General features: G+C 47.4%; 1 protein-coding gene across 2 annotated transcripts in view; it reads right to left on the bottom strand.

The window, feature by feature from the left end:
* Slc12a8 (solute carrier family 12 member 8) overlaps nt 1-16,453 on the bottom strand; it is a 118,501-nt gene that overhangs the window by 52,027 nt on the left and 50,021 nt on the right. For both annotated transcript variants that reach the window (XM_076868533.1, XM_076868532.1), the window contains exon 4: nt 3,754-3,867. In XM_076868533.1, coding sequence (XP_076724648.1) covers nt 3,754-3,867 — 114 coding nt within the window. The remainder of the gene's footprint in view (nt 1-3,753; nt 3,868-16,453) is intronic.

Below are 16,453 nucleotides of genomic sequence, written 5' to 3'. Positions count from 1 at the left end.
CCTGTCTGAAAGAAGGGTTGGAAAGGAGGTTCTACACCCCGGCCCCCAACTCATATCAGGCTTCCTCTCCTTTAACAGGACTAGGGGCCCTCAGAGGCAAAGGAGGATATGCAAACTATGGGGAAATCAGGGCTCTCCTGGGGTGCCCAAGGACACCCTGAGATGACTGCCTCTGGAGCATGATCAGCCAAGAAGTCCCACAGTCCCAGTCCCAGGTGTAACTGTTAACCTGTATCTTGACCCAGCCTTCACCTGGCAGGGACTCCCTGCCAGACCCCAGGGAACCTCCCTAGGGGAGTCCCATGAATGTGTGCTCAATTAGAGGGTGGGAGGGGAGGGTTGGAAAGGGGCTAGAATGTGTCCCATGTGAAATTTTCTTATTCCTTCTCTTTTCTCCCTTTCCTCTTCTGTCCATTGAAGAGGAAACTGACCTAGATACGATGGCCTTGGGGAAGATGTGCAGCAGAGAAGAATCAGAATTCATCTGCATACTGTGTTGACTTGACTCCATAGCCTGAGCCCTTAGATTTTAAAAGATTGAAGAAGTAGAAAAGAACCAGACAAATGGCTGGGACAGCGTGGGGGACAAGAACAGGAATTACCACATGGTATATGGGGCTCAGTCAAAACAAAAATTCAGAATCCCTTGTTTAAAAAAAAAAAAAAAAAATTAGCAACTGCAAAGCCTTAAACTCTTTTCTGCATGGGGCCCAGTGTGACTGCACCAGTCAGTTCCCATGTAGCTGTCCCTGGGCAGAGGTGTCCCTGGACAAGGAAAGAGAAGCCCAGATGTTCTGGATAAATGGGGACTTTGTTCCCATTCCCTGGCAGCACTCGGGGAGATTTAGCAAGACCTCAGAAAGAATGATCTGGGAAGTACCTACACGACAGGATCCCCAAGGTCAGCAGATTTCTGGTTCCCAAAATTGATGCAGAGGCAGCATCAACCTGAAGGCCTGGCACACAGGACAACAGGAGGGCCTGGCTCTGTACACAGATGGGGAAGAGCCAGAGATTCCAATATCCCTTGGTACAGTGTAGGATCCCAAGACCCTGAATGGATGCAAACAGGGCAAGGCCAGAAGTTGTCATGAAGGACTGACATTAGTTTTAAGTCTTCCTGGCAGGATAAAGATTTACAGTCACTCTATCCAGCAAATGTGGGTTTGTGCACCAGGACCTGTCACTACTGAGCCTTAGTTTCAGGCTCATTTCCATGAACAAGGAATGTCAAGCAATGATCCAAGTGAGAGATGAAGCTTGGACCAGACTGGTCAGATGGCAGAGAGGAAGAGAAGAGAAAATCCATGATATTTAGGAGGTAAAATTGACAGTATTGGAGAATACTGGGAGAAAGAGGGAGGAATCCCCAAGAACTCCCCTTACTCTCATGAGCAATCAACTGCACAGACACCATTCACTGAGACCAGGAGTACAGGTAAAGAGTCACTTGGAGGCAGGTGGGATGAGTTTGGTTCTGAACTTGTTGGGTCCAAGATAGCCAAAAGAAGATGTCACATATAATAAATAATGAGTAAATAATGGGAACCTGAATAAATAATGAGAACTGTCACACGTAATAAACAATGAATAAATAATGGGAACCTTCAAGGACAAGTCTAGGCTAGAGTTGTGAATGTGGGGGTCATCAGCTCTGGGGCTGATCACTGAATAATGGGCAGGGATGAGATTCCAAGGAAAACAGTAGAGAAAGAAAAGAATGAATCTCAGTAGCATTTAATGAGCAGGCAGAAGAGGATGAACTCACACAGGCAGTAAAGAGTAGGAAACACAAGGCAAGAGAAAGGAACAGGAAGTGGATTACTCCTCAGGAGTCGAATAAAGCAAGAAATCAAGAATGTCCACTGAAGATTCTAACAGGGAAGTCAGTGGTGGGAAAAGACCCATCTCTTTGGAGAGACAGACCTGGAATTCCAAAAGGAGAGAGTGAGGGAGTCGAGGAGGGATTAGGAAAAGGGAGGCAGGCTGTGAAAAGGAGAGAAAAGAGCTTTGGAAAAGTGGAAAGGTGAATAAATTCATTTTTTTCATTTTAACATCTTTATTGAGGTATAATTAACATGCAATAAACTGCATATGTGATTTTGTTTTGTTTGTTTGTTTTTGTGGTACTAGGGATTGAACCTAGGGGTGCTCTACCAATGAACTACATTCCCAACTCTTTTTTTTTGAGATAGATCCTTGCTAAGTTTCCCTGACTGGACTAGAACTTGTGAACCTCCTGCCTCAGCCTCCTGAGTGGCTGGGATTACAAGTGTGCACCACGGTGCTTGGGTACATATGTTTTAAGTTTAACAATTTGAAAAGTTTTGTTTAACTGTTAATCTATTGATGAATACTTCCATTTGGAGAGACCTGTGAAACCATCATCTAATCAGAAATGCATTTTTCATCCCCTGATATTTCTTCCTGCCCCTTAATAATCCTTCCCTCTTGCTCCCTAAATCTCATTCCCAGGTACCTACTGATCAACTTGCTGTTACTAAAGCTTGCATTTTCTAGAATTTAATTATCTAATTTTATCTTTTTAGGTATTTTTTGAGGGGTCTGACTTCTTTCACTTAGCATAATGGTTTTGAACTTATGTATTTGTTGTGTACGTAAATAATTCATTTGTTTTTATCGTTGAATAGTTTCCTGCTGTGTGGCTGTACGGAGATTTAACTGTTCATCTGTTGATGAATATTCAAGCTGCTCTCATTTGGGGACTATTACAAATTGAACTGCTTTGAACTTTCACAGACAAGTCTTCATATGAACACATGCTTTCTCAGTCCTCTGCAGTACATAAGCAGGGGTGACACGCTGGGTGTGCGTCTACTTGTTAAGAAACTGTCACTGTTTTCCAAAGTGGTAGCACCATTTGCATCCCATGAGTTGTGGATGAGGGTTCCAGTGTCTCCACATTTTTGACATATGTGCTGCCTTTTTCACCTTAGACATTCTAATAGCTTCTTCTTTCTCTACTCCTATCCTATTTGGGGAGAGGGTAATAAGCAGGGATATGGCACCCATAGGAATGTAGAGGGAGACAGGGCGGAAGACAAGGAGAAAGCAGCAGCCACACTCCAGCTCACAATATTAGCTAGACAGGGAGTGACATGTTCCTCTGAGTCTGTGCCTTGGGGACAAGCCCAGTCCCTGAACACATCTCCTGCGGGTCACCTGTCAACGTGTTAGTTTACTGCCTTCCAGGCCATGGATACAAGCACAAGGCAAGCGATCTCCAGGGACCTTCATATTAGAACGCTGCTCCATGGCTACTGAAGAGCAGGAAAGTGGGAATCGGTTGAGTGAAGAGATTCATTCCCTGCCTGCGGGACCTTACACACCCAGGCCCCCTGGAAGAATCTGCAATGGGAAAGGAGGGGGTGGGAAGAGCTTCTAAACCAAGTATGCACTCCTTCCAGGTATGAGGAGGGGAGCCTGTCATGCTGAGGAATCCATCCTGCTCAGCCCTAAGACTAATAGAGCCTCTCTGTTAAGTTGGCCAAGAGTTATCAATATATGAGTATAAAAGCTAAGGAGGATAAAATCATGCGGAGGCCTTCATAAATTACGAGCAAGTAAATGAATTGTTATAATAATGGATTCTTAGTCAAAGCCAATGCCATCTCTAAAGTCAGATATACATCTTAAGAGCATGTGCAGGCAGGACAGTTCTGACACTGAATTTTGGGAACCAAGAATATACACTCCTAACGTGTGAGTGAAAAAGAATCCAAATGGTAATACCTGTAGCTGCTGGGAAGAACACCCCAAACACAGTGAAAAAGGTCTCCCCGGGACTGTAATCTGGCAGAGTGTTGTTCTGTAGTAGTTCTGGTGAGTATCCAACAAAACCATGCTCTGAAATAACACAAAGGAACACAAAATGAGCCGCGTGACAAGACACAGATACTCCTTGGTTACAGTAGTATTTTATATAAAGGTTAAATATTAAGTAGGGTTTTGTGTGTGAAAGAGAGAGGAAAGGAAGAGATGGGGGAGAAGGGCTGATAGTTCCATCTCCTTTCCTGTCACAGGGTTGGCTTTTGTGTACTTATATCTATAGATACACGAGGTGAAATGACATCCTAAGTCAGAACAGTGGTTACCTCTAAGGAGGAGGAATTTTCATCTCTTGCTTCATAGTCTTCGGGATAACTGGAGTATCTTTCTTTTTTTTTTTTTTTTTAAGTATTTTTTAGTTGTCGATGAACATTTATTTATTTTATTTATTTATGTGGGGCTGAGAATCGAACCCAGTGCCTCACACATGCTAGGCAAGTGCTCTACCACTGAGTCACAACAGGAGCCCATAGCTGAAGTAACTTTCAATGAATATATATTTATGAGTTTGCTTTTCATTGAAAAAAAAAATCACTTGATGTTTACAAGTTACCTCCCTGCTCATAAAGCTCCCATGGGTCATTATGAGCTACACAAAGTCCACACTCCTTAAGATGAATATCAAAGTTCTCAATCACTTGGCAACAGCCCAGCATATCCTCTCCATCCTCTGCCTCTTCAGTTCCCCAACAATCCATCTTCCCAGCGGCACCACTCGTACCATCCTATGCCTCTGCTCAGGCCACATCCCCTGCCTTCCAGACCCTTCTCTGTGAACATCACTATGTGTTCATTCTTCAAGCGCAGCTCAGGCATTACTTTATGGTCTTGCCTTGATCAGAATGGATTTTCCCCCTCACCTGCTCCTAGCACTAAGACTAGAGGTAAAAAATCCAGTTTTTGCATCCCCTTCCCCCAGAGCCCAGCGCTGTGCCCAGTGCACAGTAGGTAGGTTGCCAACAGGTAACACATAAAAAAAGGAACTTTCACTCTGAGCTCTCAGCTATGGGCCCAGCTCACGGCCAAGCTTTCTGTTAGACTTGCTCAGAGACTACTTTATAGCAGGAACATCTCAAATATGAATTCTTTAAAGTGTTTTAAATATGTTTGCCCAGTGACCTTAACAAAGTTTTTCAAGTGACTTCAATCCTATGGGTGCTTTGCTTCTTTGTCAAAGGAGGTCACTTTGAACAGCCTCTGTGAATGCGCTAGCAGGCTTTGGAATTTCAAGCTACGAGTCAAGTGATCTTGGCTCAGGAACACCCAGGATATTCAGCTCTGCCTTTGAATCTCGTCTCTGAGAATGAGACAGTTTGTTCCTATTGACTGATGCCCAGGGAAGGCAATTTCTGCTCCTTTTCCCTCAGCCCCTACAATCACGGAGGACAGGTATTCGGCCACCTAACAGTCCTGGTCACAGAACCCCCTATGAACCCAGTCCTCTACCCACTCAGAGCTTGGCCAGACCTGAGCTTCCCACCATGAGATCTCCTGCAACTCTGACCAGTCCAATGAGGTCGCCTGTGCTTCCCCCAGCTTCCAAGAGTCATAACTTCATTGGAAAAATATTTTTCAAAAAAATAATAAGATGAAAGCTCAGTGAAGCACAAGGGACTCAAGGGAGCCCAGTCAGGACTTAAAATCATTGTCAATTGCTTTCTTTTGCCTGAATACAGGATTTGCTCTGACATATTAAATCTCAAGCTCTGCACAACGTTTCTGAATGATTTGGCATCTTCGCAGCTGGCCTGCCCCTCATTAACAAAACGCAATAAGAGCTAAGTTAACTTTAGCTTATCCGCTGGCTGACCCCACCGACTAGTCTTTCTGAGGAGAAAACCAGCCCAGCCTGTCCTGGGATTCAGCTCGGTCCCAGCGCATCTGAGCAGAGCCTGTGCAGCTGGGCAGGCCGGCCAGCCTGCAGCACACAAACACTGCATCAGGCGCCACTCACCTCTGCCGTCCCACAGGGGCCCTGATGCAGGGGAGTAACTGATCACAGGCCTGAGGGCTTTGCTCTGCTCCGCCTGAAGGTTCAGAGGGATTTCAGACCCAGGTGTTTCTACTCCAACAAGATCCACAGGCTGAGAAAATGGGTTGGGGAGAGGGCCTGCCTCAGTTGCCCTCTCCTGCAGGGTCAACCAGGAATGCAGCTCTGACATACTCACAAGCACACACTCACACTGACACACTCACAAACATACACTGACACCCGAGCATATACAGACACACACTCAGAAGGACACACTCAAATACATGCATACTGACAATCAAAAGCACGCACACTCTTACTGGCCCAGCCCTCTCTGAACTGGATCCAGGTCTAGTTCTGCTGTTTACTTGGGAAATAATCTTAACTTGGAAAAGAAATCTGTGGACAAGGATCTGTGTCAGTGTTTTATTTATGATAATGTAAAATTGGGGGAGGGTCTAAATGTCTAACTATGGAAGACTGAGGCATTTTAGATATTTATAAAGAGATTTTAGTACCGAAAAGAACTATCTATGTTAAAAGAAAACTGTGTACCAGTTATGGTATAAATACAAAAAAAAAAAAAAAAAGTTTTAATTTATACATGTAAGAAAAGTCTCAAAGGAAACATGCTTAAATACTGTGATTATACAAATAATTGAGGGAAATTCTTTTTTTTTCGTATTTTATTTCTAAAAAATTTCCACATTTTTAAAATGATTACTTTAATTATCAAAACTAATGATCTTTTGGGAAAACAAACAAAAGAATCATTAAAAGTTGTTTCATAACTGAGAGTCTGCTGTCTCCAGGGAACCATCTGATATACAACTAGCTTTCTCTTTTTTTCCCCCTTCCTTTCAATTTGTACTCTTCCTGCTTCCCAAAATAATTTGAGTGATTTATGAGAAAAACATAAGCAATAGCCAGGCACAGTGATGCCCAGGGGGTCAGGAGGCTGAGGCAGGAGGAGCATGAGTTCAAAGTCAGCCTCAGCAACTTAGTGAAGCCCTAAGCAACTCCGTGAGACCTTGTCTCAAAAAATAAAAGGGGCTGGGGGTGTAGCTCAGTCATTGAGCACCTCTGGGTTCAATCCTCGGTACCAAAAGAAAAAGAAAAACATAAGCAAGAAAGGACAAATAAAATTAAAGAGAAAGAAGAAAAGGAACGCACCCACAGTCATACCTCCACGACAGTCTGAGGCCTCTGAATAAGGATTTGAGACCAGAATTTGGGGTTTGTAAGTGTTTTGACTAAGCGGCCCAGGGCAAGGCATTAGACCTGATGGTCCATCTCTCCCATGGATGAGAAGGAGCCCCTGCGGCTGGCCTCTTTTCCTCTGCCCTCATCTTCCCAGGTCTTTAGGATTTTCACCCAGTCCCATCACTACTCCACCTCAACACCCCCAGTCCTGAGCTAAGCCCCATGGAGGTTTGCCCTACTGATCCCCATCCCACCTGCTGGGCCCAAGTCTGTCTCCCATACCCCAAGCCTGGTGGTCCCAGGCAGGGCACTGTTGCTGTTACTGGCTGGTAGTGGCCAGCAGACGGATGGTGTGAGGGCAACGGTTCACCCCCAGGGCCAGGGTGTAGAACTGAGGCACACCTCATTTGCCATGCCCTCCCTCAAGAGCTCTGAATGTCTGACTTGCTGACATCCAGACCAAAGTTCCTAATTATTTTCCTCATGGCCCCCTTTGAGAGTCTGAAAGCTGTGGCCCCTGTCTCCATCTACACCACCTTTGGCATACAGTCTGGAGGGGCCTAGATCCCTGAAGCTTCCGGGTTCATCCCGGCTACTCCAGGGCCTCTCCTTCTACCTGGGACTGTCCTGACAGGCCCTGTTGGCATCTGCAGCTTCCCAAGCCCTGCCTGCCGATGTGCCCCACCTCAGAGTGGACAGCAGCCCAGGAGTGATGTTTCATACTGTAGTCCCTGCCAGGCAATGAGGAGAGTCTTGAGCACAGAGATTGTACAGGTGACCCCAAGGACATCACAGGGCAATCTTGCTTTTGAAAATAATGCTGCCCAGCCATTTATGGAACACTTCCTGTTGGCCAGTCACTAGGCACCAAGTACTGACATCATCATCTCAATCTTCACAACTGCGCTGCAAGATTGAAAAGGTCAGAAAACCAAGGCTCAAGAAGGGGAAGACTCCTACAAGGGTACGGAGTCAGACCTGCCTGTACGTCACCCACTGCCTCTCCCTGGTCTGAGGACCAGGCATTTCTCTCCAGGAGATGAACCCTAGGCCCTGGCACTCACCTCCCTCAGGGAGAGATGAATGTCAGACAGGTTCCCCTTCAGCCCCTGGAAATGCCCCCAGAGCTCAGGGCCTCTCCCGCTGCGCCATCTGGGGAGGGTAGGCAGAGCCCTATCCTGTAGAACACCACAAGCTCAAGAGTGTGTGATGGGCTGGGGCTTGTGCAGCTTGGAGGAGGCACAGCCTCCCCTGAACTCCAGGTCTGTCTGAATTTAAAGCTTTCCACCACCATACAGTCTGTAATTTATTGCAGAGTTGTTTCCTTGGGATTCTAAAACTTGTTCTTTTCTTTTTTCTTTCTTTCTTTTTTTTTTTTTTTTTTCAGTATTAGGGATTGAACTCAGAGACTCATACATGATAGGCAAGCACTCTTACCACCAAGTTCCACTCCCAGCTCCTTTTTAAAAATATAATTTTGAGACAGAGTCTCATTAAATACCCCAGACTGACCTCAAACTTGCCACTCTTCTGCCTCAGCCTCCTGAGCAGCTGGGATTACAGGCACGTGCCACTGCACTCAACCAAAGCTTGTTTCTTGACCTCAAAGTATCTCTGCCTCAGTGGGCCTTTACGTTCCTCTGCTAGAGAAACCAGGTCACTGGGCTGGGGTCCTGCAGCAGACATCCTCCAGCTCTGAAAGGCCTGGGATGCCCAGAACCTACAGCTGCTGCATGTGAATGTATCTGGGCTTGACCTGAACATCTGCTTCTGTATCCACAGAATAAAAATACCCTGGTCCCATTTGAGCTGTGTGCTTTTAGGCAGAACAAAAACAGAACAGGCAGAGAGAGAGAAAATCACCACAACACCCAGGCAGGAACAGGCAGAGGGAAAGCCTGGCAGGTCTGCACCCAGGGAGGTTTGACCTCTGCCTCCTAGAATTCCCATCACTTCGGCTTCTTATGATGCTGTCAGTGGGCTGCAGTTCTTGGGGATCACCCTTGGCTCCCAGGAGCACCCCACTCTGGGCAAAAGAGATCAGCTCTGGTCACAACTGGTGACAAAGAGTAGCTCTGGCAGGGCTAAGTGGGGTCCCAAGGCCTCCAAAGATCAGAGACCTGGCTACCCTGCTCAAGTGGCTACTGGGAAACTCCCTGCAGCACCTGTGGTCTGCACACCACATCCCCTCCCCACTGTGGGGGCGGAGAAGCTGCTGAAATTAGTAGAGGCAGTAAGAAAGTCCACCCCCATTGTGTGTGTGGGGTTGCTACTATTGACTAACTTAGAAAGCAAGATTTCTAAAAATGATGCTGGCACTGTGGGCTGCGGCTGAGGGCAGGGGCTTCCGGCAGCGCTGGCTTTCTTCGGGGCTCAGCTCCCCCCACAGCCCCCATGACCACTGACCAGCCAGACAGCCCTTTCCTGGGAACAGACAATGGGAGAGGCTGGTCCAACCAGGAATAGAAAGAGTGGAGGAAGGGCCGGGAGAGAGGAAGGGAGGGAGGGGGCCTGGCCCAGACTGAAGTGAGGGTGGGGCCTGGGAGATCACAGGAAGAGCAACTATGCAAGGAAAAGGAAAGGAGAGGCCGAGGTTCTGGGAAGGGACACAGGCACCAAAACAACGCCTTAGGGGAGGGGAGCCAGGGCGCTGTCAGGGCAGGGGAAGGCCACAGAGCGAGCTCGCTGCAGATCCTCAAAGGAGCAGGAAGTACAGTACAGCATGGGCTCCTGGAACAGAGACAGGGCCTTCCACAATGGCCAGGCACTGGGCCTCACGTGGACTCCTCCTGAGGTCCCCCTCGTGGTAGAGCTGGACGGGAATCCGGGAGGGCCTGCCAGCATCTTTTACTACCTGGACCACTCTGAGATACTGCAGCATAGGAACAGAGATCTGCAGCAAATCTGAAATAGCCTGACAGAGCAGGACCAGTAGACGGGGAGAGAGAGCCATGTAAGCCACCCACAAGAGTTCTGCCCAAGCAGCTGACACTTACTCAGATACTGCCCAACCTTAGAAGACGAAGATGAACAGAGAGGGGCAAGTGAACCTGCATACCTAGACTCGCAGGTGGAGTTTTTCCTATGGGCTTTGGCGTTGGTTCCTGGAGGTGCAAAGGGTGAGGTAGTCAGAGGTTATCACGAAGGAGCCCATCAGAAAGAGAGTCCATGGACTTGGGAGAAGTCCCAGTTATGCTTCTCCTCTCTGGGTATGGGGCACAGTGACCTCTACTCAGCATAAGATCCCTGAGAAGAAGGCAAGAACCAGGGCAAGACCAGAAGTTAAGCCCCTGGGTTGGGGCCCTGGTCTTACCACAGACTTACAGTAGGTGCCCTTTCCTCTTGGGACTCTGCATTCCTAAGGAGCTCCCAGGTGGTGCCAGACTCATACTCTCAGTGGCAGGGTGGTAGATGTTTTTAGATTCTTTCTCCTCCTCCTCCTCCTCCTCCTCCTCCTCCTCCTCCTCCTCCTCCTCCTCCTCTTCTTCTTCTTCTTCTTTTTCTTGCAGTACTAGGGATTGAACCCAGGGGCATTCTACCACTGAGCTTTACCTCAAGCCCTTAGTATTCTTTTTAATTTTGATATAGGGTCTCCCTAAATTGCTCAGGCTGGTCTCAAATTTGCAATCGTCCTGCCTTAGTCTCTCAAATCGCTGGGATTATAGGCATGTGCCCCAGTGGCAAACCAGAATCCTTCTATTTCTGAGAGCTGCCTAACCAGATGCCCATTCTTAAGACTCAGGACACATCATTCAAAAGCACAAACAATTTCCAATGGCAGATGTAAAAACCCAAACCAGATTCCAGACCATGTCTGCTTCCCCTCCTCTATTCTGTTAATATAATACCTGTTTCAGAACCATGAAACAAGCTCACAACCACGTTTTCATATATTAATGAAAAAAACAATTAGAGTCACTGCCATCAGGCCTTACATGTTTTCATTTTCTGCTGTTTTAGAAGACCAAAGTCTACGGAGTCTTCCATTAGTGCAGATAATGAGAGATTAAAGAGAGGGGAGGGAGCAAAGGCACCTATGGTCTAGTGTGTTGGGCCATTTTAACAACTGAGAAAACTGGAGTGCAGAGTTGGTAGTCAGTTGTTCAAAAGGCATGGGGAAGTCAAAAGTGGAAGAATGACCCCAATTTAGAGTCCAGTGTGGAGTACAGATAGTACAAAATCCAATTTGCAGGACTCTCCACTTGAACTGGGTTATAATAATCCTGGTACAACTATAAATGTTTGATAAAAGTGTTTTGAGATGGAGCTGAATCTGTATTGATTTAAACTGCACTGATCGTGGCCTGGAGAGAAGGAAGATAAAATCATGACAGGTTTGGAAGAAGCCCCCAAAGAGTCCTGGGCAGTTGGAGTTTCTACCAGACTACAATCTCCTCTCTGACTTCAGCCCTGGCGACTCTGGTCTTCCAAACAGAGGGTGGGGAGAGGATGTGAGCAGGGTTTCCAGGCCTGAACCCCCACCCAAAGAGAAAATACGCAGAGGGCTGGGCCCTCCAGCAGTGGCCAGCAGGGAAATGTGAAGTGGGGCCAGGCTGCCCAGAGGTCCTGGAAGTTCCACCCAGACCGCCCAGGGAGGAGCAGCCTGGAGCCTCGCCTGGCTCTGGGGAAGGCCTCCACCCTGTGGGAGGGTAGACTGTTGAGAAACAGCTAGAAAAGCCCCCAGTGCTGGACAGCCAGGGTAGGGGGATGTCAGGACAGCCCCTCTGGCTAGGGAGGGAAGCGGCTGTCCAGCAAAAGAAGGGGCTCCTGACAACCCCTCCAGCCCAGGAGGACAGCTCTGGGGTTCTTTCTGAGTGGAGGACTTCTTGGTTGTGGAGAAGAAGGTATAAGCCATTGCCTCATGGAGAATGGCTTCTAATATCCCATCAACAATTTCCTCTGCTAACATGGGCTCTATTTTAAATGCTTGATGAACCTCTCTTACCATGGCCTTGAGATCAGTAAGTTGAGATGAGGAGAGAGTTCTGCCTAGAAAGGTCTACCACAGAAAGAAGTGACTGGGAAAAAAGCCTAACTTGGGTGGGCACCCAGGGTTCACCCTGGCCCCAGGAAACGAGTGGCATCTCGGAGTGAGGATAATGATGGTCACTTAGGCTGAAAAAGATTATGCCAGATATTGTCCTGAAAGCTGTCCCCAGAATCAGCTCATACAAACCCCAAATCCCTATAAAACAGCTGCTTTTTTTTTTTCAGGTAAAGAAACTGAGGCATGAGAGGTGACAAGGATTGGAACCTTGTGCGATCACTGCTGGTTTGGTGCTTGCCCAGGGATACAAGGAGTCTTGGGGGCAGGTGGCAGGAGCTTTGAAGCGGTGGTGGTGGTGGGTGTGCACAGGGGACTAGAGAGGCCTCACCTTGCTCAGGACCAGAGGCCCCCACAGGCCTCCTCTGCACAACTCTCAGCTCAAAGGAGCCCTGAGAAAGGGAAATCTGGCCTTCTTATCTCCTAGGGGAAAGGAATGCACTCTCCCGCCAGGATAAGGGGCTGTTTTGACAGGAAGTCTCCACCCTGACTGTGGGTTCCTCCCAGCCACCACTTATTCCTTCTGGCTGTCCCTGCCTCTGGCATCCCACTTCCCATGCTTAAACTCCTGACCCTGACACCCCCCCAAATAATCTTAACCCAACTTGTCTCCCCCTCCCAAATCGGCTGCCCCTGCACCACTCCACATTAGCCAGGAGTTCCGACCTGGGAGCCCACTCCCCTGCCCTCTCCTTGCCTGGCAGACAGCTGAGGAAGGGGCGGATGGAGGAGGCAGCATCAACACCCTCCTGCCAAGCACCCTTCTGGCAAGCACCCTTCTTCTGGTAAGCACCCAGCTGAAAATACTCAAATGCCTCACTACCACCACTCAGTCCTACAGCCATGAGAAGCTCTCCCTCCAAACCAAGTTCTACCCAAGTGTGCTCAGGAGTTGAGGTGGAAATCAGAAGCTGTCTTGGAATCCCATGGCTGGGGCTTGAGGTGTAGCTCATTGGTAGAGTAATAGCATGCACAAGGCCGGCATTCCATCCCCAGCAACACACACACACACACACACACACACACACACACACACACACACGTGCAGAAGAGCTATAGCTAAAGATCCAGTGCCATAGAGCCCTAGAACGTTAGCTCAAATTCATTGTACAGATGGGAAGGTTGAGGCCCAAGAAAGGAGACCCCTACACCACAAAATTAGCAGTTGGTCATGCAAGTGCAGAACTCAGTGAGCACAAGCCCACATCCAACATGTTCTGGGAGTGCCCACAGGCCTTCAGATGCCACTCATCTCTGTTGTAACTGCCTGGCAACTGGCCTGTTTTTCTACCAGACTATGAGCCACATGAGTGCAGGGATTTTGCTGTCTATTTCCTAGGGTGTCTCCAGTGCCTAACCCCAGGGGATGTGCAAAAATTAAACATTTTTACTAATAATCAATGAGAAACTCAATAATGAAGGAATATGCAGAAATGTGCCTCATTTAGACAATGAAATATGATTCAGCCATAAAAAGGAATGATGCTCTGACATATGCTACAACACAGATGAACTTTGAAAATATTATGCTAACTAAAGAGCCAGATGTGAAACGACAAATATTGTATAATTTTGTTTATATGAACGATCTAGAATAGACAAATTCACAGGACAGAAAGTAGAAGAGAGGTTGCAGGGCAGGGAGAGGAATGAGGAGTTATTGCTTAATACAGAGTTTCTGTAAGAGAAAGCTTCTGGAAGCCTGTGATGGTAATGGTTACACAATAGTGTGGATGTGATTAGTCCCACTGAATTGTACAGTTAGGTTAAAACGGCAAACTAGATGTTGCAGTTTTGATTACAATTAACAATAAATAAACAAGCTATTTATTTCTTTGAATAATGCTCCCTCAGGGGCCCCCATCCTGCAGCCTGGCTTCTTCTTGTTTCATAGATGTGGAAAGAGGGAATGAAGGGCACTTCCTAGCCAAGGCCCTTGGGAAAGTGAAGGGCAGAACCACAGCCTCCAGATGCTTCTCTCCACCACAGACTGGGGCTTGCTCCTGCTCCATGGGAGCAGCTGGAGCTACTCCAGCTCTAGGCAGGACTGTGAGCCACTTGACTGGAGGCTGCTCAGGGCAGATTAGAACAGAGAGCATGTGTGCTCAGAAGTTTAAGCAAAAGGCAAGGAAGACTCCCTTTGCTAATGTCCTTTTTTTAAAAAATTTTATTTTTCTTTTTAGTTATACATGACAGTAGAATCTATTTTGACATATCATACAGACATAAGTATAACTTCCCATTCTTGGGGTTGTACACAATGTGTAGTTACACTGGTCATGTATTCATATTTGAACATAGGAAAGTCATGTCCGATTCATTCTATTGTCTTTCCTATTGGATCCCTGCTCCCTTTCCTTCATTCCCATTTGGCTGATCCAGTGAACACCTATTCTTCCCTCCCCTGCCCTCACACCCCGACTGTGTGTTAGCATCTGCATATCAGAGAGAATATTCTTTGGTTTATATTCCCATGGGGTTTTATTCAGGGGTGAAGGTGAGAGGATTTGCAGGAAAGCAGTTAAGAAGCACAGATTTGGGTGCCTCTCTCTAAACCATGCCCAACTCCCACAAAAAATGTCAGCCAAGTCACCCAGTCCCTCTTGGAGTACATGTTCCCACTTTTAAAACGTTCATGGCTATTAGAACCTGAGGCCTGAGAGCAGCATTTGACAGGGGGTTCCAGTAAGTGGGACCTGGCCTTGAAGGAGCATGCCTTTAACCTGGGCTGCCCTGGGCCAGTACTGGCCTTACTGGCTCTGATTTCACACGCACAGCCTTCTGGTTCTCAAAGGAGGAAACCAGAGATACACCTGCCTGTGCCCTGTTATTCCTTTGCAAGCCTCCCTGTGGCTTTGCTGCAGGTGCTCAAGGGACTGAGGAGATGTCTCCCATCAGATGAGAACTCTCAAGGTCAGAGACAAGTTCCCTCCTCCTCCTGGATTTCTGGATCTCCTCCTCATCCCAAAATGAGTGCCATCGATGGGGTGCTTCAAGGGTAAGGAGACCATAAATCCTGTTGGGACCGTTCCAGCTCACACCAGTTGTCGTGGAGTACTTGCTAAAATAGCAGTAAGTGTTCTGATGACCCTGCCCTGGAGAGCATCAGGAGGGGAACACGAGGGAGAAGGAAGGAGGATGCGCCTTTCCCTGGCCTGGAACCTTCATTGTAATGCAAAGTATGGTCCTGGGACCAGCAGCATCAGCAACACCTGAAAGCTTGCTAGATATGCAGAATCTCAGCTCTCTCCTCTCCCTTCTTTCCCCACCTGCAGAATTGGAATTTTCATTTTAACAAGATCCCAGATCTTGAAGCTTGAAACATCTTTTTTTTTTTTGTACTAAGGATTAAACCCAGAGGCACTTAACCATTGAGCCACATTCCCAGCCCTTTTTTGTATCTTATTAGAGACAGGGTCTTGCTGAGTTGCTTAGGGCCTTGCTAAGTTGCTGAGGATGGCTTTGAACTCACCAACCTCCTGCCTTACCTCTGAGCTGCTGGGATTATAGGCATGTGCCACTGCACCCGGCTTGAAACACCATCTGAAAAGTATAAATCAGGGGCCTCCAGAGACCTATCTTTCAGGATAAACAATGCTAACAACAACAATAATTATTTATTAAGCACTTACTTTGTGCCAGCCATGACTTTTTTTTTCTTTTACGACCTTTTTTTTCTTTTAGTTTAATGCTTTGACAACATAGCAAGGTAGGCATTATTACCTGCTTTTTAGAAAAGAGGAAAGCAGGAAGAGAGATTGATTAAGTCCAGACAAAAAAGTTGTTGCAAAGCTGGAATTTGATCCCAAGGGTCTGACTCCAAAGCCATGACTCTGACAAACCATAGTAAATATGATGCAATCTTTCAAAGTAGACCAGCAGTTACAGCCACTTGCCAACTCTCTGTGGCCCACAAGTTCACCCATAGATACACACCCCAGGGAGGTGTTCCAGAGGCTGCCCTGTTGCCTAGCACTGGCCTGGCTATGGGTACGTGGGCACTGTTATTAGGCTAAACCTGAGGCAATGCCTCAGTGTCTTCAGAATGCATCTCTGAAGATGAGTCTATGTGTTGCACTCTGCAGACAGCATGAAGGTCCACAACTAGAGTGACATATAAGTTGGATGATGAGCAGGCCTGGGGAACCCCTTCTGCCACAAGCTCAGGCATCTCTAGTACTGGCCTCATCTTGGTCCTAGATTGAGGATACAGGGGAGAAAAGTCGGCTGGTCCTCGTTACTTTATTCACCTTTCAGATGATGACTTGGACATTATCTGCTGCCAACCCTCAGGAGGCAGCACTCTCTCACCAGCTCCACCTGTGACAAACCCCACGCCTCACCTGGCCAGATCCCCAGGCTCCTGTGCTACAGAGCTGGCCTCA

This window comes from Callospermophilus lateralis, chromosome 10 (genome assembly GCF_048772815.1).
Source record: "Callospermophilus lateralis isolate mCalLat2 chromosome 10, mCalLat2.hap1, whole genome shotgun sequence".
Classification (NCBI taxonomy): domain Eukaryota; kingdom Metazoa; phylum Chordata; class Mammalia; order Rodentia; family Sciuridae; genus Callospermophilus; species Callospermophilus lateralis.
This window is presented reverse-complemented; position numbering and strand designations above follow the sequence as displayed.